Source organism: Mytilus galloprovincialis, chromosome 9, assembly GCF_965363235.1.
Source record: "Mytilus galloprovincialis chromosome 9, xbMytGall1.hap1.1, whole genome shotgun sequence".
Classification (NCBI taxonomy): domain Eukaryota; kingdom Metazoa; phylum Mollusca; class Bivalvia; order Mytilida; family Mytilidae; genus Mytilus; species Mytilus galloprovincialis.
In genome coordinates, this window is record NC_134846.1 from 79,198,984 (window position 1) to 79,221,977 (window position 22,994).

Genomic DNA, 22,994 nt, shown 5'->3' on the forward strand with positions numbered 1-22,994 from the left:
CAGATTGCTTGAAAGCAATCGTATCCCAAAAACAGAAACAAGACAATTTTTCTTTCATTTTGACGATCGATAAAAAAGTTCTAGCGGCCAAAACGTAAAAATTGGGAATTGTCTTTGATCATATAAACTGTGTGAATTCAATTCATTGTCCTTTAAATCATCAATTTTTGATTGGTCTGCATGAGAGGGTGCATTCAAAAAATTGTCTCCTCTTGAGCAATGGGATAGAATAAATTATCACCCTCAAATTATCCAATCAAAAGATGGCATTTTGACATGATGATGAAGTATAGTAATAATATATATAGATAGGCATAAACTCAAGACCAAACATATAACACTTGATCATAAACAGATAGATATATATGGTATTTGCTTTATTCATTGACGGCTGAAACAAGTGTACCAGTAGTACCGGTACTTGAAGAAATAACTGATATCAAGTTGTTACTTGAAAAGCTCTTACCAAGTATTCCACAAGAACCAAGTCATCTTGTATGACTTAATGTCAATGTCTATACATGCCCATTACATTAAGTGGCAGTCGGTAGTTACTTACATTCAGGTAAGATTATATACATTGGTTACAGTAAAATCTTAGCCTGAATGACATACATAATCAAACCACTACAAATATTTCATTGTAAAAAAAGTTCAGGTTTGATCCTTATTTTTATTTGTTTTGTCACCAATAGTTTTTTCTACTTCCAGTGCAGCATTTAAAATGTCCATATCATCCACACCTTCATCAAACTCATCAAAACTGTCATCAAAATAGAATGAGGGCAGTGCTTCCTTAGGTATGTCTTTATCTGTAATGTCATATTACTGATATATTTAATTGGTATTTTATTACTTTGAAATACTTTTGTTATGCAAATACCAAAAACATTTACAAATCAAAGTGCTTGAAAGCACTGAAGGGTGAAAGTTGCCTCAATTTATCAGTGGGAAGTAAAATTAAATATTGCATTCTATAAAGCATTGGTTGTAGTTGATTTAACAGCAATTCTGGACAAAGGAAAATAACTCCAATTTTTAAAGATGACTTCAACAATGACATAAACAATGACATAATTTTTATTTTTAAAACATATACAAGATTCCTGCACCTTGCAAAAGATATGTAATTTTCTTGACAAATGTAACAACATTTTGAGCCTCAAATATCGGAGCATACATTGCATCAATAAATTTCTGGAAATGTTTATGGAAAGGATTATAGAATGTCATGTCCAATGCACTATATTTTGTGCATAAAAAAAAGTAGTGTTAAGCCTTGGAAGATTTAGATATCAAGTCAGTCCCATAAGGTTTTGATCTTTACCTAATCTTTACCTAAATAACTATCATCGCTGGCACTACATTATTTCAAATTCCTATTAATTATCTGTAGTTGACTCTGTATTGCGAATTGTCCATATTATAACCTACTTTCAAATTGCATTTTATTTTTCAACATATTTTTTTTATTAGTATTTCACCAGTGAAATTTCATTTTGTATGTAATGTAAGTCAATGTGTACAGATCATAAACAATTAACAATTATTAAAATGTATGGTTAATGACAATATTATGAATACATTCATGCAGTGTGTTTAATGGTACCTTCAGAATTAAGTTTTTTGTATGTGATTTGTATATCTAGAGATTTAGTTTGATGTCAATATTTTGTATACCTACCTGGAGATTAACCTTACATGTGTATGCAGCATATCTCTTCCTAGAAATTTAGATCATGTTTGTATTTTGTATAGTTACATGGAGATTTTGATTTTAAGTCTGTATTTTGTATACCGTAACTATCTGACAAATTAGTTTTATGTCAGCATTATGTTAATTACCTTGAGATATGGTTTCATACCTGTATTTTGTTTACATCTAGAGATTTGATTTTTTTGTCTGTATTATATATATACCTACCTGGAGATTTGTAGCCTATAGATTTACACTCTGGATCATGACATTTCTGGTAATAAACCCCTCGTTTTAGATCTGCTAACAACCTGGAAGAAAATAGTAATATTATAATAAGAGAGCACATGCTAAAAATGTCTCAACTGCTTTACTAGTTATAAATGAATTTATTTTGAAAGTCAAAGAGAAAAAAAATATTGAGCTAATTTCATCACTGACTAGACAAAAATTATGACTAAGAGTATTAAAAATTTAATGTAAAGTTGAACTGTGAGCTACTTGTCACTATAACTGTGCCTCTTGAACTTTTGATGTCATACAACAATCACATTTCCATTGTGGTGTCAAATTTTAACCTTTTTGATTTCAATTAATGGCAGACAAATAGTGATAAGATGTACTGATACCCTCATTTAAGTATTTAGTGAACAAGAAGTTGCCAACTGTTGGATGTACAAATGCATGCTCACACACAAGTCAAATGAAACAACAGATTTTAAAATTAGTATTTGGAAATTTTCTTTTTAAGTCAAAACCAAAGAAGATCAAATAATGCTCAGCAAGTCAGGAGTTAGAATGATATCGATATCATAGGTTTGATTGTGACCTTGCCAGCCAGAACATTTAAAATGTGATTTAGGGTGTCAGTTTAATACAAAGGAGGTTATATACATAGATATTGTCATCCTGAAAATGAAACTGGACATTAAGTAATCATCAATCAACCTTTAGATTAAATTCTTAACTAAAAAAGACCATGTATTCTATGTTTATATCATGTATTCAATGTTTATATCATTTTCCCCCCGTTTATCTTCATTATCGATAGAAGAATTTAAAACTACTTATATTCCTTTATCTAATTTAAATACAACTATTTAAGCTAATTTTTCCTATACATTTTTTTTTACTTTTGAAAAGAAGTTTACGACTTACATGATATTGTTACTCTTGTGTTCTCTTTCTATATTGTGGCAGTATCTATACACAACAATGTCATAGGAAGTTTAAGACTTACATGATATTGTTACTCTTGTGTTCTCTTTCTATATTGTAGCAGTATCTATACCCAACGATGTCATACACAATCAATTCTCCTTGGCTAAAGTATGTCCAATGTCGTATACGACCAGCTACACTATCTGTCGTAAATGTAGACGATATAAAATCATCAATTTCTGGATAAGGTGATTTAGTAAATCCTTCTACTACATCTGTAATGGTATTTATATCAAATGTAACTGTTATATGCAAGTTTGGTATGGTCAAGATGTTTGGTTAAGTAAGCATACTTTTAAGAGTTGTCTCTCCTTAACCAGTTAATTGAGCTATGCGTATTGGGTATTGCAGTATGTATTAAATTATATATTAGTTTGACTGTTGATTTTTCTCTTGATTCATTGTGACCACTACATGTACATGCATTTGAGAAATTAAACATTATCAATTTGAACAGTAGTTTGATTACTTATGCCAAAGTAAAACATAAAATGGTGGAGGACCTATTTCAAAATAAATTCAGAACAAATGTTTTTCCCATAATACTGAGTAACTTATATAAGGATTTAACTGATACTTTCATACAAGATGATTTATTTATAGATCTTGACTAGCTGATAATATTTGTGGTTTAAAGTTTCTTTTTGTCTAATATAGTTTTCAAAAATAAAAAAAAAACATAAATTAGAGGCTTTACAGATCCTGTGTTGCTCACCTGGATATATGTTGATTTCAAACATTGAAGACTAGATTAAAATTCAGTTTTAATACAGAAATACTTCTTTGAATAGTTTAAAAGTTAAAAGTTGGTTTCATGCCCACTAACCTTCAGCTTTTCCAGAGGTTTTTGCCTGAACAGTACCATTTGAAAATTTATTAGAAAACTGACTTTCTGAATCAAACTGTAAAATCCTCAGTGCTGGTGAATACCTGAAAGAGTTAAATGAAAATAAATTTATTTTAAAACCCATTAAGTTGTCTCTAAACTTAAATTTGCTTAATTTTCAACCATTATTGGAGATGATGTTACTAAGTTGTAAAACTTGTGTCAAATCCATTTGTCATTTGGAACAATAACATATGTTTAAACTAACCATTATCCCAAATATTTTCATTTAATGAAACACATAAATTGAATAAGGGAGATAATCATGAAAATGGTTAACTATTAATTTTAATAACAAAAGTCATATAAATAATGAATTGCTAAAGACAATTTATATTTCATTTATGATTCAACAAATGGTCAGAAAACTGCATAGTTTGCACTGGACATACATGTATCAGCAAATAAGTAAACCTATGAGTTTTTAAACTATAATTCTTAGGTATTCCAAAGACCATGTGACTGATTAAATGAACAGGATGAACTGTCTTCATAAATGTACAAATGATCTATACAGTAAAATTGGGATAAAGTTTCTATTCTTCTGATTGCAGTGTGATGTCAGCATGATAACAAGGCTGAATTGGTGAAATTAGCCTCGTGGATAAAGATTGTGTGGTTTTGACAAATTTTGAATACAAGCCTTTAGGATATAAGTATTTAATTTTTTGTTTTACACGTAAACTCCATCTACATCCAGTTTCCTTTTTATGAAAATATGTAAAAGAAACATCTGTTATTTTTCTTTACATTATTTTTAAGGAAAAATAATTATAAAGATAACTTACTCAATGTTAGCAATGAGCGAATCATTAAATATAATATGTTCAAAGGACAATACATCATCTTTTGGCGGTATGTACAGATTGTCTTCACTTATAACCAGTGGATTATTTTTTCCAAATTTTCTGGACTGAAATAATCTGAAATTTCTATTTTTGGTGTAGACACCTGAATAAAAGAACAAAATATGGAAAATTAAAGACAATTCATACATTACTCAAGAATGAAAAAAAATTATGTCACCTAAATTCGTACTTGATCTGTGTTTGCTGAAAATAAACATATGTATACGTTTCAGAGCAATTGGTTGTGGCAAAGTAAAGTTTAGAGCACAGAAACATCAAATTCGGCAATGTTTCCATCTATAAAAGGACAAGAGAAAATGACGCCACCCAAATTAGAATTTGATTTGCTTTTGGTGGTACATGTAATAAAGCATTGTGTATAAGTTTCAGAACATTTCTATTTGGCAAAGTAGAGAGCTTAAATTTCAGTTTCAACAATTTTCCTGTTTATACAGGGACTAACATGAGAACAGTGAAAGTCAGGTCACAAAAATTTTAATTTATCTGTGGCTCTGTGCATAAGTTTCATAGCATTTGGTTGAAGAAAATTAAAGTTGGACGGAAACCAATTTTAGGATGTCAAGACAAGGATTGATCTTAATGCATCCTCCAACTAGCAGTGGTGGTGGGGGCATTAAAAGGTATACATAAATTAACATACTGAAGATTTTTTTTTTAATACTTATTAACACTGACACTCAAAAAAGATACTTATTTGCTAGTAAAAGAGTATAGAGGTTGTCTTGAACTATAGAATAGACAAATTTTGCCTTGCCTACCTTGATCACAGAATAAAGTTTCTTCATTATTTTTGGTTCTAACAACCATAGCTAGAAATTCTTCCTCAGTATATCTGTCCATAATTTTAGATGCTTTATAATCAGTTTTATCATGTTCATGGGAATGTGTCTGAGGATCCAATCTATTCTCACATGGTACTGTTTGTTCATCAGCGGAATTGTCAGATTGTGAGATGATTGATGATTCATCAAAGTCTAATACATCAGACAAATTTTGTTTTAACTTGTTTATTTCTTCCTTCAATTTCTGCAGTATGAACTTCACAAAATTTCCTGAAAAATATCTTTGCTTGCAATTTCTGCAGTATGAACTTCACAAAATTTACTGAAAAATATATTTGCTTTCAAAGTTTGTGTCAAATTTTAAACTTCATTAAATATAAAACTGTTGTATATAAAGCATATTTCCTTAGGTTCCCACCTGTATAAAGACAAGATGATTTACATACAAGTGATTTGATATGCTGGTGAAAGTTTTAATTATAGAATAACTAATCGAAGAATTCAAATAGAGAAAAACATTCAACGAGTGACCGAACAACACATTAATTCACGAATGCGCGTCACGGATGAGTTAATTATCAGTGTTGTGCAGTCACGAGTTGAATATTTTTAGATATTCTTTAATTAGTTATTCTTTTTATTACATTGGAAAATGGCTTTTTTTTAAAGAAATTAATGTTAAACATGTAAGGAACTATATTTTTTTTCTACACATTCAAATTTTGTTTTGATCCGCCGTTATCAATGTCTTGACAACGCCTATTGTTGTATGACGTCAGAGAGTCACATGTGAAACAAGAAGTAATTGTAACAGGATGCTGTTACGAAGTCTCCCAAACAAAGCTCCCATAACTCGCCATTCATATGGTCCCATGTTCATTTGATTTGATTTTTTGTCCCATACAAGAATATATATGGCTTACGAGTGGGGATCTCAACCATTTACAAGTATTCAAACAGGAGGGGGTGGTGATGACCCCAGGGACTTTACCTACATTTCATTTGATTTGTTTTATTGTCCCATACAAGAATATATATTGTTTAGGGGTGGGGATGTTGACCGTTTATAAGTTTTCAAACAAGAGGGGATGGGTGACCCCCTCGGGACTTCTCTTTTTTATCATTTCATTTGTTTTATTGTCCCCTACAAGAATATATATGGTTCAGGGGTGGGGATCATGACCGTTTACAAGATAATAGCACATTCTCAAATTGAACAGGGTGGGGGCGACCCCCAGGAACTTCCCTTTAATTTCATTTGATTAGCCTTGTTGTCCCATACAAGAATATATATGGTTTAGGGGTGGGGATGTTGACCGTTTACAAGTTTTCAAACAAGAGGGGGTAGGGTGACCCCCTCGGGACTTCCCTTTTATATCATTTCATTTGTTTTATTGTCCCCTACAAGAATATATATGGTTTAGGGGTGGGGATCTGGACCGTATACAAGATAATAGTACATTCTCAAACAAGTGAAACTGCGAGCTACTGCTCACTGATGATACCCCCGCCGCAAGTGGATAATATTAATAGTGTAAAAATATGCAAGTGTTCGGTAAACAGGAAGTTGTCGAGTGATGAATCTGAAAACGCATCACACGGTATAGCTGACTTATATAAATCCTGAAACCAAATTTCAGAAATCCTTGTATTGTAGTTCCTGAGAAAAATGTGACGAAAATTTTCAACTTGGCTATCATGTGTAAAATCATACAAGTGTTCGGTAAACAGGAAGTTGTCGAGTGATGAATCTGAAAACGCATCACACGGTATAGCTGACTTATATAAATCCTGAAACCAAATTTCAGAAATCCTTGTATTGTAGTTCCTGAGAAAAATGTGACGAAAATTTTCAACTTGGCTATCATGTGTAAAATCAGACAAGTGTTCGGTAAACAGGAAGTTGTCAAGTGATGAATCTGAAAACGCATCACACGGTATGGCTGACATATATAAATGTTGATACCAAATTACAGAAAGGGTGGATGTGTAGTTCCTGAGAAAAATGTGACGAAAGTTTCATGGGACGGACTGACTGACGGACTGATGGACGGACTGACGGACTGATGGACGGACAGACAGAGGTAAAACAGTATACCCCCCCTTTTTTAAAGCGGGGGTATAATTAAACGGGGTGGGGATGACCCCAAGGAACTTCCATTTAATTTCATTTAATTAGTTTTATTGTCCCATTCAAGAATATATGAGGTTTAGGGGTGGGGATCTGGACCGTTTACAAGATAAAAGCATATTCTCAAATTGAAGGGGGTGGGGATGACCCCCCAGGGACTTCCCTTTTATTTCATTTCATTTGTTTTATTGTCTCTACAAGAATACATATGGTTTAGGGGTGGGGATCTGGACCATTTACAAGATAATAGCACATTTTCAAATTGAACAGGGTGGGGAGGACCCCCGGGGACTTCCCTTTAATTTCATTTGATTTGTTTTATCGTCCCATTCAAGAATATATGAGGTTTAGGGGTGGGGATCTGGACCGTTTACAAGATAAAAGCATATTCTCAAATTGAAGAGGGTGGGGATGACCCCCCAGGGACTCCCCCTATATTTCATGTGATTTGTTTTATTGTCCTTTAATCATTTCTGAAGACTACATGTATTTATCACTTACAGTTTTCAAGTTATATTCATTTGAAAATTTTAGAAAATAAAATCCCTTAGGGTTCTATAGTAAACCCCTCCCTTCTATCTGCCCCCCAAAATACCCCTTAATAGACCCCAATGCACAAACGAAAGATCGATGGCTCACCTAGACATATTAGTCTAATGTTCTATGAAACCCTAAGTTAATCTGACCAGGGGTTTTGGAGAAACGCTGCGGACAAGTTCATTTTTAATGTGGCGGAAGAAAAAGAAAAAGAAAAAGAAAAAGAAGAAGAATAATAAAAATAATAAGAACTGAGCAAAAACAATAAGTCTCCAAACTTTGTTTGGGAGACTTAATTATTGGGTTTTTTTTAACTGGGAAATCAATGTAATTCATTGCAACCAATGTAATAATTATGGTTATTTTACTGACAAAGGTGTCCTCTTGACTTTACTCTATAGCAGCAAGGTAAGGAGAATCAAAGAGCTGAATAGCTCTGAGGGGAAAGACGGCCCTTGTTTCTATTTCATTTTTTTGGGGGAGGGGGTATCTTTTGATAGTCTTCATATAAAGAATGAAAAAAAGAACAGCTAGAACATGTGGAAGGTTGACACTATTGGAATCAATTGTTGTTTAATGTAATTTCGTTTCTTTAGTTTAGGATTCAATTTAGACCAATGGAAGAGATCTGCATCTTCTAAATCTAAACATACAATTAAAGTTGATAGTTAATTATCTAAAATCCAACTAGTTGAATTCTGTCATTTAACAACAACTACAATTATTTTTGAAATCTTAATAGTGTACGACTGAACTGCAGGCTAGGGCCATTTTCCATTTTTTGTGACAGTACTCTTAAGATTTTAAATTTTTTTCTTAAGAAAGTTAGGACTGAAAAATCTTATCAGTTTTAAATTTCCATTGATAAAGTTCCCAGTTACATATCTCATTACAGGAATACAGGTACTAATAAAATAACAATATGATTGATTTAAACTGTGTGAAGCTTGTTTCCAAATCCTACATTTTGAAATATTTGTAAAATTTCATGAATAAAGAGGTTTAAACTACAAAATGCAACATTTGTAATTTTTTTTGTAACTATTACAATGATTATGTTGGTACACAAAATTTAGTTTTAATGGAAGACTACTTATCATATACTAAATGTCACATTTTAAGTATTTATTTTTGGTGGATAATTAGCTCATAAATTGAGGTGCTCCTGAATTGGAGGAAGATTCTCAAAACAGAGATTTACAGAAAAAAATGGAAAAGATCGTTTCTCTCCCCCATCTCATGTAGCCCCTTGGACTTCCTGTTTACTTTGAAAGTTGTTGACCTACAAATAACCCGAATAATCCAGTCGTTATATTCCGACTCACTATCGGTCGCTACATTAACAATTGTTGCATTAATACCGATTGCTGACATCTTTGCAACTTGGTCTAACAACAAGGATTGCAGTGGCGATACGACTAAAATTGTTCCCATCATGTTGTTAACAAGTCCGTATATCTCTGGCAAGTGAGAGTATATTTTGGTCTTTCCATAGCCTGTCGGAAGAACAATAAAGGTGTCCTTTCCATTTACAATTGAATTAATAGCTTCAATCTGCTTTTCTTTGAATTCAAACAAATATTTTGTCTCGATAACCGGAAGCGCGTTGTTTACATTCATCTTGTTTATACTTTGAATCTAATTCCGTTAGCCAATTGCGCAGACTCAAATTGAAGACTCCTGATTGGTCACCTAATTCACAGGGCAGATGAAGGATTATTAGCGTATAGTGCGTTCAAGCCCTTGAGAGGACACTGACCGATAGAGGGCGCTGAATCATTCGAGTTAACCTACAAATTAAAGTTTTGCATGTTGATGTTTGAATCATCTACAGCAAACATCATTATGTTTAAATTTAACAAATACTATTTTTTAATAAGTGCACAATCTTTGAGAATGATTCAAGTAACCAGTGAAGGATATCCCTGCTATGCGTAGTGTGGCATTCCAACAATGACGTCACTATAAAATATAATGTAGGTTGGATATATTTAGAATATCTCGTCATACTGATTTTTCCGGATTGTAAAAGAAATGTAAATAGTGTAAAGGAGAGCTCAATATATGATAATTTCGAGAAAAACAGAAGGGAAATGTGTAAAAAAGTGTTTAAAGTCAATTTATTCATTTGTGTCTCCCCATCTCATCATTCTTAGTAAGATTTGTTGGGGGTTTTCCACGCTATAAAAACAAAATGAATGATGTGAGGGAATGTCACTCTGGTCAACCCCATTGGAGATTGACGGCTTTGAAGCCGTCTTCCCCAAAAAACGACTGCATTTATAACTACGCATGTTATTTGGTCATCATCATGAACATCGTTGTAGTATCAGATTTTTAAATCACAATTGTAATTTTAACACTGTCATATAACCCAAAATTCAAATGTTCCTGGCTATGACACTTACAAGATAAGACTTTGCAAGAAGGTGATGGTAGAGACAAGAAGAGGCTTTATACCCTGTAAATGTATTTGGTCTCACTTGATTTGGAATGTGATTCAGATTGTGTAACTCCTATTTTCTGAATTGACAGTATTCAAATTACATAATTTGAAAATAAGGAGTGAAACATTCTTTCTTGCCAAATGACACTTCAACCTTACATCACACTCTTTGATAGTGAGGATTATTACAGTGTCAATTTTTTTTACACAAAGTTTGAAATGTAATGTAAGAAAATATGAAAAAAAGAGAATGGTCAAGGATATAAATGCTTGCAGTTTTTGTCATCCTCTGTCAAATATTTCTCTTAGCGATTAAAACCTACCAGCATGGATGTTATCTTGAAATGCTGTCCTCTTAAGTTGAAATATCAAATGTCTACTGAACTTCTTTTCTGTGCTGGAAAAAGTTTAATACAACATACATGGCCTGATATATTGTGACATCAGATAATTAGATTTGTGACAAAGTTTCAGTTGTTATAAAAGTCATATATATGTCACAGTATTAGTGATGCATTTTCTAATAAGGTCATGTGAAAAAATGTTGTTTTAAATAATGGCAGCAATCTTTTGATGAGTCATTAAAGGGCTGTGTAGTTTTGAAAGTCATGCTCAAATAAGCAACAAGATAAAATCAATTCTTTGGGAAAAATGAGTTTTGAAAAATGCTACACTAAACAAAACTATAGGCTCTAAAGAGCCTGTGTCGCTCACCTTGGTCTATGTGCATATTAAACGAAGGACACAGATGGATTCAAGACAAAATTGTGTTTTGGTGGTGGTGATGTGTTTGAAGATCTTACTTAACAGAACATTCTTGCTGCTTACAATTATCTCTGTCTATAATGAAAACGGAAAATATTTTGTAAAAATTGACTCTGAAGGGCAATAACTCCTTAAGGGGTCAATTGACCATTTTGGTCATGCTGACTTATTTTGAGGTCTTACTTTGCTGTACATTATTGCTTTTCACAGTTTATCTCTATCTTTAATAATATTCAAGATAAAAACCAAAAGCTGCAAAAAAAAATATTTTAAATTATCAATTCAGGGTCGGCAACCCAACAACAGTATGCCTGAATGGTCTGAAAACTACAGAGCAGATAAATCTTGACCTAATAAACAATTTTATTTTGTCAGACTTGCTCTAAATGCTTTGGTTTCAGCAATATAAGCCAAAATCTGCATTTAACCATATGTACTATTTTTAGCCATGTCCGCCATCTTGGTTCGCAGGCGGGGTCATCGGACACAAATTTGAAACTAGATACCCTAATGATGACTGGGGACAAGTTTGGTTAAATTTGCCTAAGTAGTTTCAGAGGAGCAGATTTTTGTAAAAGGTTACAAAAATTATCGAAAAATTGATAAAATTTACTATAAAGGGCAATAAGGGGTCAACTGACCATTTTGGTTTTGTTGACTTATTTGTAGATCTTACTTATCTGAACATTACTGCTCTTTACAGTTTATCTCCATCTATAATAATTTTCAAGATAATAACTAAAAACGACAAAATTTACTTAAAAATACCAATTCAGGGGAAGCAACCGAACAATGGGTTGTCCAATTTGCTGAAAATTTCAGAGCAGATAAATCCTGACCTGATTAACAATATAACATCATGTCAGATTTGCTCTAAATGCTTTGCTTTCAGAGATACAAGCCAAAGTCTACATTTTACCCCTATGTTCTATGGCGGCCATCTGTGTTGGTTGGCCAGGTCACCGGACACATTTTTTAAACTAGATACCCAAATGATGATTGAGGCAAGTTTGGTTAAATTTGGCCCAGTAGTTTCAGAGGAGAAGATTTTTGTAAAAGTTAACGACAACGATGGACACCAAGTGATGAGAAAAGCTCACTTGGCCCTTTGAAAAAAAGTGAATCTACTACACATTTTCGTAATTATGGATTAATATTTTGCTTACATATTCATCATAAATTATACCTTGCATCCAGACTTAGTACATGTTCTTTTGAACACTTGACTTCGAAGATTTCATCCATCCAACTGGTAACATACTGAAAAATAAACGTCTAGAATAAAAATAGATTCCAATTTGAACGAAAAAAAGGTGTTTAGATAGCACTGTATAGTTAACATTTGACAAGTGATAGGAACATAGCAATATTATCTAAATACTCAATAAAGACATACAATTGTTGAATAATAATGCAACCTTTACAGTGCTCACCAGAATCCTTTCATATCTTTTAGAGATGTCCCTTTTAGTGGAAAATACAGAAACATGTTGCAAATCATTACTAAATTGTTTAAAAAACTTCATGGCTACTTGGAGAGAATGGTATTGTTTCTTGTTTTTGTATTCATTTTGTTACTAAGGATCTCATGACCTTGACTTTTCATAATTAACCTGTCATATAACACAATGTTCCAGCTGAGATTGTTAATTTTATGTACTACTCTTTTTTGACTGTTAAGCACACATAATTTTAATTTACAGATTTGTGTCAAGTTGATCATGTTTTCCAATTACTAATCATAGGCAATAGGATTTTTAATCCACCTAGAACTGGCTAGAAGGTGTGTGGTAAATCTCTAAATCTATCAATAGTTGTTTTTTGTTGTCTTTTGGTTATTGTCTCATCCAAGCATACTGCCAACCTATTTTTAATTATCTGTTATCAAGATTAAAATGCAAGATTTTCTTATTTCATGGTTTAGCAGTTTATGTATTAAATAAACATTTTACACAATGAAGACACAAAAGAAACATTGCATTCCCAATTTCATTAAAGATTTCGCTATAAATAAGAGCTGTAAATCCTAACCTTTATAAAAATATCTGTCATCGCTCTTCCATCACAATTTCTATTATTTTCTTTAGGGAACTCTAAATCAAAATAGAGCTTACAGACTGATCCTGAAAGACAAATCATATTGTTGTAATCAGTAGCAGTAAATGTCTATTTTGTGTTTCTATTTCTAATTTGCAATTTGCAATTTCTATTTCTAATTTGCAATATTTCACTATCTCAGAAATGGACTTGATGTTCAGTGGTTGTGGTTTGTTGATGTGGTTCATCAGTGTTTCTTGTTTCTCGTTTTTAATAGAGATTAGACAGTCGGTTTTCCTATTTGAATGGTCTTACACTAGTAATTTTGGAGCCCTGTATAGTTAACTGTTTGGTATGAGTCAAAGCTATTGTGTTGCAGGTTGTACTCTGACCTATAAATGTTTTCTTTTACAAATTGCGACTTGGATGGAGAGTTGTCTAATTGGCACTCATACCACATCTTCTTATATCTATTAAGCATGAAAACATAGCACTGTCTTTTAAACCGTGAAAATGAAGTCAAGACTATAAGAATTTGCCAGGTAAACAAGTATGACATGTACACAATACAATTTGTTCATAAACCAAATATAGCTGATCTATTAAATGCTCATAGTACATGAGAAACAGACTTTCAGGCTTGCCATGAAAACTAAACCATGACCAATTTACCATGGAAATGAGGTCAAGGTCAGATAAACTAGCCAAACAGACATAAATATCTGGCATTCATTCCATTTTGTCTTCCAAAGGTCTTATATTAAAAATAAGGAGATGTGGTATGATTGCCAATGAGACAACACTACACCAAAGTTCAAATGAAGTGGATGTAAGCAATTATATGCAATCCTATGTATGTATGTTTTATTGGAACTACCCTAATGTTGTCTATATTACATACCCTCTGGTATCAATTCATAATGTGTCTTCTTTTGTTCATCTAACTGCCTGGAAAAGGTCAACATATTTTTGTAATCCATTGGTATGGTAGGAAATTTATTTTAATGACATATCATAATTTTCTCAAACAATATCATATGGTAGAGCCATAGCTAAACACAAGGCAAATTAATAAATAAACTGCACATACACTGATATACATACCAACCCATGCCAAACCTATAGAAAATTTGTAGTATGTTGGACATCTAAATTTGTGGTTCACTTATACCAACGGAAATTAGTATCCAATGAATTATTATAGTATTAATGAATGGATTTTTTCATATTGGCCCTGTAACATGCCCGCGGTATTAATAATGGCCAAGGATGGTTGTAATGGCCCTGAGGCAACGCCGAGGGATATTACAACTGTGCGAGGCCATTATTAATACCAAGGGCATTTTACAGGGCAATATGAAAAAGTCCATATATTGATACTTTTATTAACCAACTATAAGGCAACTTCAATCAAGTCCATTCAAGAACAGTCTTCAAGTCTTGATCCAAATACAGCTATTAAACCATGAATTTATAACAGGACCAATACAGAAAATGCCAGTTAATAACACTTTTAGTAAAAGGTTTTAATTCTTCGATTAAACAAAGAGTAAGAATCTTACCGTAAAGAAGATACATCATACAGGAATTCATAGCAGAACTTGTCTTTTCCCATTCATGATGGATTCATGGCCAACATTGTCAGAAGTAATTTCTGATTTCTCATCCAAGTACTCAATTCTATGCTATTACAATTCATATCATCTAGCAAATATTAAGTAGCTGGGAAGAATAAATCAGACAGTTTAACTATTCTTACTCTTTCTGCGACCTAGTCTGCGTTCGATTGATCAATGGAAATGAAACAGTGATAATAATCGAAAGTCGTAATCGAAAAGGCTGTGAAATATTTCCGTTTCAAGCCGTTACTAAATTAAACTTTTTTTTATATTAAGTTAAAATAAAACATTATAAAAAGTTGTCACTTATTTAAAGAAATAAACAACATTTAATTGATATCCCATTTCATCTGTTCATAATGCAGGGCTGTGATTTCGTAATGCACGGGTATGATTTTGTAATGCATGACTGATATTTCGTAATGACTGGCTGTAGCAATTTCTCCGTTCATAATGGCCAGTTGTCGAAATTTTCCTTTTATAAAGCATGGGCATTTCTATACATATTGTAGTAAGTTGGTTAATAAAGTGAAGTATCAATATCTAAATCATAATGTGATACCACACAAATAAAATATAAAATAAAAGAATTGTGGTATAATTGCCAGTGAGACAACTATACCAATAGCAAGAAACCCATGTAACTGTAAAATATAAGTGTATACACCTATGCATAGGAACACATTCTACTGTATTCATACAGCACATACATTTACAAATAGGCATGCCAGGGGAAGATCCTAACTAGATAATGTACCTATAATAATGCCAGAATACAGGATAAGATGCCACTAAAAACATCCTTTGTCCAGTTTCTGATCCCAAACTCTCACTCTCATAGGAAAATACATGAAGATCCTAAAAAATAAATATGTATACCAATACATGTACCATTATATCCTCTATACTGAATTGGACTTTCACAGAAACTTGCTTTTAAAAAACATACAAAAGAAAACCTTGTTCATTGCAATTACAGTCCAAGTAAAAACATTTTTTTTGTTCAGAGTTTAACTTCAACTCTATTTGTTGTGCCTTTAAAAAGTAAATATGCCTACCCTAAAGTAATAATGGGCACATTTAGTAATGAATCTTGTCAAATTTGTCAAGTCTTCACATATAGTCAAGTAAAAAATAAGGCTACAGAGTAAATGGATCCCATTTCATACAAATCACAACATATTACACATTTGTATTAATATATAGGTAGATTTATATTAGTAAAATAAAGAAATGATAAAGAGATATCAAGACCTTTTTTATCATTTGTCATTTTTTTTTTAAAGCTGACTATGTGTTATTGGTTTTCCTTATTGTTGAAGGCTGTACGGTTCCCTATAATTGTTAATTTCTGTGTCATTTGGTTTCTTGTGGAGAGTTGTCTCATTGGCAATCATGTCATATCTTCTTACTTCTATAAAACCATAAAACCTACTGAAGATTTTCTTCTGGCATAGCTGAAAGCTTCCTGTTGTCTAAAAAATGTCTTCCAACCTACTGAAGGACCATCAATTCTACAACAAAAGATACAATGTATAAGAACTTGGTTAAACAAATATTGAATGATATTTTGACGCATTAACAGAGATATGTTATGTTTCTCTATCAAAATTACAGAGGAAAAAAGATTCCAAAATCAATCTTAATCAAAAATAAACACAAAGGTGTAAAACAAGTTAAACTACATTTGACCAGAAGTAAATCTGTCAACTTTGAAAAAAGTTGATCAAAAGGTCTGTGCAAGTTGGATAGTTTTAATATGTCCATAGATTTAGGAAACACTGTTCATTAACAAAAGTTTAAATAATATTGATGACACAGTGAACTGTTGCGAGGCTAAATTTCTGAGCAGATGTTATCCAGTACACCTATCTTTAGATGTGGTTGTCAGAATTGTCAGATCCTTCTCCTGGTAGCCCCCTACCCCTATATTTCACATGCTGCTGATTGGTATAGTTTTTATTTTCTGACAACCTGAATATACAGTCATAAAATACTGTCAATGAAAATTAGCTTCTGACAACCATTAAAAATCAGTGGTGTATAAACTTAATCAACTAAGATCTATCGTTCACTTATTGATTGGTCAACTTAACTACACCCCAGATGTATGGCTAACTTATTTCAAGCTAAACAAAAATGTACATGTATTCACTTAATCAGCCAAGATCTATCTTTCACTTATTGATTGGTCAACTTACATGTAACTACACCCCAGATGTATGGCTAACTTATTTCAAGCTAAACAAGAATGTATTCTCTATATTTCATACCACTTACCTAGGTCTGAATTCCTTTGGAATTTTGTCTGATTTCAGTTTCTTCGCATTTTCATCCAAAATTTTGCTAATGTGATATATTTTCCTAAAAAAAAAATCAAATTATACCTGTTTTGTTTTAGAAAACAGAAGAAAATGACATGGAAGATATAGTGTGCATCCCAGACACTTCTCTAAAAAGTAACATTTTTGTAGATCTACCGTACTGTACTGCATCTCTCTAAATACAATGTAGTTCAAATACTACATGTACTATCAGAGCTCCAGATGAGATGGGTATTTTCAACACCTTAAGTTTGCAATGTAGGTATTACATATATACATCAATTTCAGGTAATTGCTAGGCTTACGCTTAGAGCTCCTACATGTATGTCCATGATGTCAGTGAAAAATCGATAGACAATATAGGAAAGGTGTACTGACATAAGTAGTCGCTAAACACATTAACTCCAAATGGAGCTTTCGTTAGTAGAAGCCATATTAACTATGTGTATCAGCCTATCAGTGAGAAAAATGTAACAGCATAAACGAACGAAAGCTCCATTTGGAGTTAATGTGTTTAGAGACTATTTATTTCAGTACATCTTTCCTTTGACATGATATGTAGATGGAAAGCACTTTCTTTGCTTTGGTCTAATTGTTCTGTGTGTCTTATTGGCAAGTGCAGTATAACATTGTCATTTATTTATTTGATGTTGCACAATTATTTGTAAATTTAAGTTGAATGTGGTCTCTGTCATTAAACCACCCTATATTATAAACTGTGACGAAAAAAAGGTTTAAGTATGGGGACTTAAACTAAAGTGTGTATTCTTGTGTTTGTGCTTTGTTGTTTGGTGTCTACGTTTCACACGTCCACGGACCACAAATGCCAAGTATACTCTTTAACAGGGTAACCCTAAAAATCTCTGGTATCGTGATTAAAGGAATCCTGGTCACATAAATAAATAAATGGATCCTGGTGTAGTCTGAACGAAGTCTTGCAAGTTAACATAAACACAAAGTCGATTAAAAGTTCAATACTGTATTATTCAAAATCCAAAGTACATGTTACAGTTATACAAGTTTACAACATCTAAAACTGCAGGTTCAACAATACGGTGACATAATCCTTAATCTCCTACGTACGCACCTCTCGTACACAAAATCGTCTCTCCTCCTCGTACATGTATATCGTATCTTCCCCTCTTCTCACTATCTATTTCTCTCTTTTATACTACTCTAGTAACCTGATTACAATATGGTTAAATGACTCTGAACAAAGAAATATTCTACAGGAGCTATATTACAGGAGCCCGGAGCCCGGAGCTAAGGTCAACCGAAACTGAGGTCAACCGAGGCACCTGTATAAACAAAGCAACAGCGCACCAGCTGATTAACATGATTGATTTGACATTTAACAATGTAACAAGTGCAATCTGATCGAAGGCGATAAAAATAGATTGTAAGGAATTACTTTATAACGGTTAATGAGAATAAGTAATCTAATTATACCATGATAATAAAACCCAATGATGCATGTAATAAACGAAAAACGTTACAAAACCTATTATCTGATTGTCCATGTTAAACAAGTGCTCAATATCCATGCTTTTTTGTTGATTGTTGACAAACAGGTGACAATCGTTAAACTATGGCTTCAAAACACAAACTTTAATTACCAGCCATATTTTCATAACACTGACCGATTGAAAACAAAATCGACAAAATTTATGCGAAAAAAAATGATAAAATCAAGACCAAGTTTATGATGTTTGTATGCATTGGTTCAAGAATTGGAATAACATTATTTTTCACCATGTTCACCGGCACTCTATTTATATGACATTAAGAATGTTAAGGGAAATTTGAAACAAACAGTCACTTCAATTCAGCCTTTATTGTACATGTAGATATTGTAGATAACTGTTAACACCATTTGATTTGATTTTAGAAGGGGGATTATTAGATTATCAGAAACAACTGCATATGAATAGACTGTTCGACTGTCCATGACAGTGGCAGATCCAGAAGGGGGTTCTGGGGGTTGGAACCCCATTATTTTTAGACGACCAATACAATTGAATGAGGACAACACATGGAAGTTTTTAACGACCTTGACTGGCTATACAGTCCTTGCATGGTCGGGAATGGGGACATATTGTTGGAACCCCACCCCCCCTCTTTATCCTAGGTTGGGAACCCCATTTTTAAAATGGCTTGATCCGACCCTGTCCTGGGATTTTCAAGACTCGGCTGTATACCTCTTTCCTTTTGCTCCATAAAAATTGTTCGTAGTGACTGACATTTTTACTTGTGAAAACCTGAAAGATCACTATACGTATGTTTCAAATCGCTGTTACTAAAATCAACAATGTGTTGTTCTGAATGTTGTTTCATGTTTGTTTACATTTTCAACTCTCCCGCCAAAATTATTTTCTAATGAACAAATCGGTTTCGGGTTCTGTTATTTTATTCCGGAAAAAGTCGCTCAAAAAAAAATAAACTTGTTAACAGAGCCGTCTATCTTCCGACGGTATAAAGTTGGTAATGACAAAGCCAAGTATATTTAGTTTCGAGTAAACTGCTGGTATATTACAATATTCATAACACGTCTTCAGAAGTTTTTTTCGTAAAAAGTACTGTAAAAATTGTGTTTTTGTACAAACATTCGGCTGAGTTTTTTCATTAATCGTTTGCCTTGCTTTCACTAGTTTAATTGTTTTTTTTTTTCTGATTGCCTTATTCAAATGTTTTGCTACTTATTTTGCTTTGTGAATATATGTTATTATTCTGCTCTTGTTTCTTTGCTTTTCTATGCTGTTTGTATCTAGTGCTAACGTGGATATATGCTGACATTTTGTGTAAAAAAAAGAGGAGATGTGGTATGAATGAAACCCCCAGAGTTAACATGAAGTGGTGGTACGCAATCAAATATCTGAACGGTCTTCAAAATGGATAATAGTGACATGTAAAGCATGATGGGAAGCAATTCCAACGATAAACAACCAACGGCCTAATTCAAAATATTTTTTTTTACGATAAACAATTATGACATGGCCGACAAACGACAAACCCTCTACTACATACTCTTGACTCTGAACAGGCACGTAGAGAATGCGGTGGACTGAAAATGCGCTCACCCCCTATAACTTGGGACAGTGGTGACACAGCACAATGTAAGAACAAACTGTAACAAGAGTGCACACCATGAAATATCTCGCCTTCTTTACTACTGAAACATTGATTTTATGTTGATAGTCCTAAATATAATATAGCTTTACTACAAGTATCACATAAACTTAACATGATCCACGAAAGTGAGGTCAAGGTCAGATAAACCAAACGAGAAATACATGTACACTTACAATCATTCAATACACCAAATATAGTTGACCTTTTGATTAATTATAGTTTCTAAGAAATAGACTTAATTTAACCAGGAAACTCAAAATTGACCAATGAACCATAAGAATAAAGTCAAGATCAGACCAACCATACCAGGCAGACATGTACACCTTGCGATCAATCTATGCATTACATATAGTTGACCTATTGCTTATATGATCATAGAAACATATGTTGACCTATGGCTTTTATGATCACTGACCCATGAAAATGAGGTCAAGGTCAGATGGTACCTGTCAGATAGACATATATACATCTTACAATCCTTCCATGCAACAAATATAGTTGACCTATTGCTTATAGTTTAAGGAAGACAGACCAAAACACAAAAACTTCACACTGAGCAATGAATCATGAAAACGAGGTCAAGGTCAAACAAAACATGCGAGACTGACATGTACATTATAAAATGTTTCCATACACCAAATATAGTTGACCTGCCGGTATCGCATATAGTATTAGAAAAAGATAAAACACAAAAGCTTAAATTTGACCACTGAACCAAGAAAATGAGGTCAAGGTCAAGGTCAGATGACACCTACCAGTTGGACATGTGCACTTTAATTACAATCATTCCATACACCAAATATAGAAGACTTATTGCTCATAAACTTGACTACTATTCTGATCCATGAAATAAGTTGAGGTCAAATGAAAACTGTCTGACGGGCATGAGGACCTTGCAAGGTACGCACATACTAAATATAGGTATCCTATAACTCATAATATGAAAGAAATTAACATTATAAAAAATGAACATATGACAAACGGAACTTTCGTATTTAAACATAAGGCATCTATGTACAAAGTATGAAGTATCCATTCCGGTCTTCCACCTTCTAAAATATAAAAAAAAAATAAGAAGTTATAATTAACGCCACCGCCGCTGGATCACTATTCCTATGTCGAGCTTTCTGAGACAAGAGTCGCAGGCTCGACTCAAAAGATCGGTACGAGTCACTCTAAACACTCACATAATAACAATATACAAAAAGTACCGCAATAGGAGTATCCGCAGTTACTTAAAGCTATAGTTCAAAGACAGTTACTGTTCTCAAACTAAAGTATCAATCAGTAAACTCTAACACGGGTTTAGTGTAAAGACGACATAAGCATTATTGAGAAATGCAAGACATTGTGTAATGCCAACATATTTTAACAGATAATTGGATTTTCTCGTAAAACATCAGCCGCGTAACACAATATGAAGATTTGCTCATTCGCTGTACTCACTCACATTAAAGGTTCATATTGTCTAATATGTTGAAAACCCGACAATCTATATACACAAACACTTCTTCCTTTAAAGTACAGTCCTCTCGTAGGAGGTATTATAACATGTTCGATGTGAACCAAACAAATGTGCGGGTTAAAACAACTTATCTAGTGCAACTATGCTGTGTTAAAATAATGCTTAATCAGGGTTGAATATCTAAAAAAGCTGGACTTCTTGTCCTACCCTTCTAAATGATTCAAGGGTTGTGCAACTCACTTATTGTGGCAGACCACTCATGTTACAGATGATGTATGGGGAGAACGAGTGACGATATTCGTAAGTCCCTGCGTAAGGAATAATGAATGAAACTTGATGTCAATTCAATTCAAAGATTTATTGTTTAATTAAGCATTCAAACAAAGGGTTTGGATAAAGGCTCAGCCTATATAAATCCTTTTCTATACAAGATGGATAGAATAATAATTGACCTAAAGTCTCACAGTGAGTCAGGCCCCTCATCTAACAATACATAGATTATACAAAAAAACATTTAGTAAAGTTTTGTGTTCCCTCTTGCTGTTGGTGTACTGGCTGTAAAATTTGATAGTGAACGTCAGTCAGTATGTCTATAAAACATGATGACTTTACATAGTGCTCAACTTTCCTGTGATATAGTCCAAGTTATTACATGTACTAGTACCTTTGATGTTACGCTGCTAGTTTTTCTATACTCATTTGTAAAGACGAGTTAAGGTAGATCATAAGTATAGACTTTTTGAGACAGAATTTTCTTATAATTTGCCAAAATGAAGAATTAACTATGCCTTTTTCAAAAATATAATAAAAAGTATGGGTCACCGTGCTATTTTTCAAGCTATGAGTCGTTGAAAATTGCCTAAATTTGGTTGCATTGTTCATGAAAAAAAACACATTTGTGTGCATAAAAAATATTCTATGAGATATAATTTTAAAATAGATTGTGAGAAGATAGGTTTTATTATAATTTTTAAGAAAATAAAAAGAAAAAATGGTGTCACCGAACTTGTATACTTGCTACAAGTAAAAATTCAAAAATTTCCTATTAGTCCAGTATATTTTTTTTTACTTATAGAGTTATCTCCAA

General features: G+C 32.9%; 1 protein-coding gene across 1 annotated transcript; it reads right to left on the reverse strand.

Annotated features, from left to right (window-relative positions):
- Positions 1 to 362: 362 nt before the first annotated feature.
- On the reverse strand, positions 363 to 19,672 carry LOC143046063 (DNA-directed primase/polymerase protein-like). Its single transcript, XM_076219040.1, has 14 exons — positions 19,512 to 19,672; positions 17,270 to 17,353; positions 16,425 to 16,503; positions 15,747 to 15,847; positions 14,272 to 14,318; positions 13,365 to 13,456; positions 12,520 to 12,593; positions 10,892 to 10,965; positions 5,431 to 5,724; positions 4,592 to 4,754; positions 3,744 to 3,847; positions 2,937 to 3,132; positions 1,925 to 2,007; positions 363 to 812 (listed from the first exon to the last, which is right to left on the reverse strand). Exons 1-14 carry the CDS (start codon positions 19,553 to 19,555, stop codon positions 655 to 657), a joined length of 1,593 nt encoding a protein of 530 aa, XP_076075155.1. The 5' UTR covers positions 19,556 to 19,672; the 3' UTR covers positions 363 to 654.
- Between the last annotated feature and the right edge of the window lie 3,322 nt (positions 19,673 to 22,994).

Bases quoted from the DNA above. Each gene is read 5' to 3' on its own strand.
- LOC143046063 (XM_076219040.1), bottom strand. From the start codon at position 19,555: ATGTCAGTCACTACGAACAATTTTTATGGAGCAAAAGGAAAGAG. The intron at 3,848-4,591 runs GTAAGTTATCTT...TAACTCTTTCAG, and splicing joins TCGCTCATTGCTAACATTGA to GTATTCACCAGCACTGAGGA. The intron at 2,008-2,936 runs GTAAGTCTTAAA...ATTTTCTTCCAG, and splicing joins CACAAGAGTAACAATATCAT to GTTGTTAGCAGATCTAAAAC.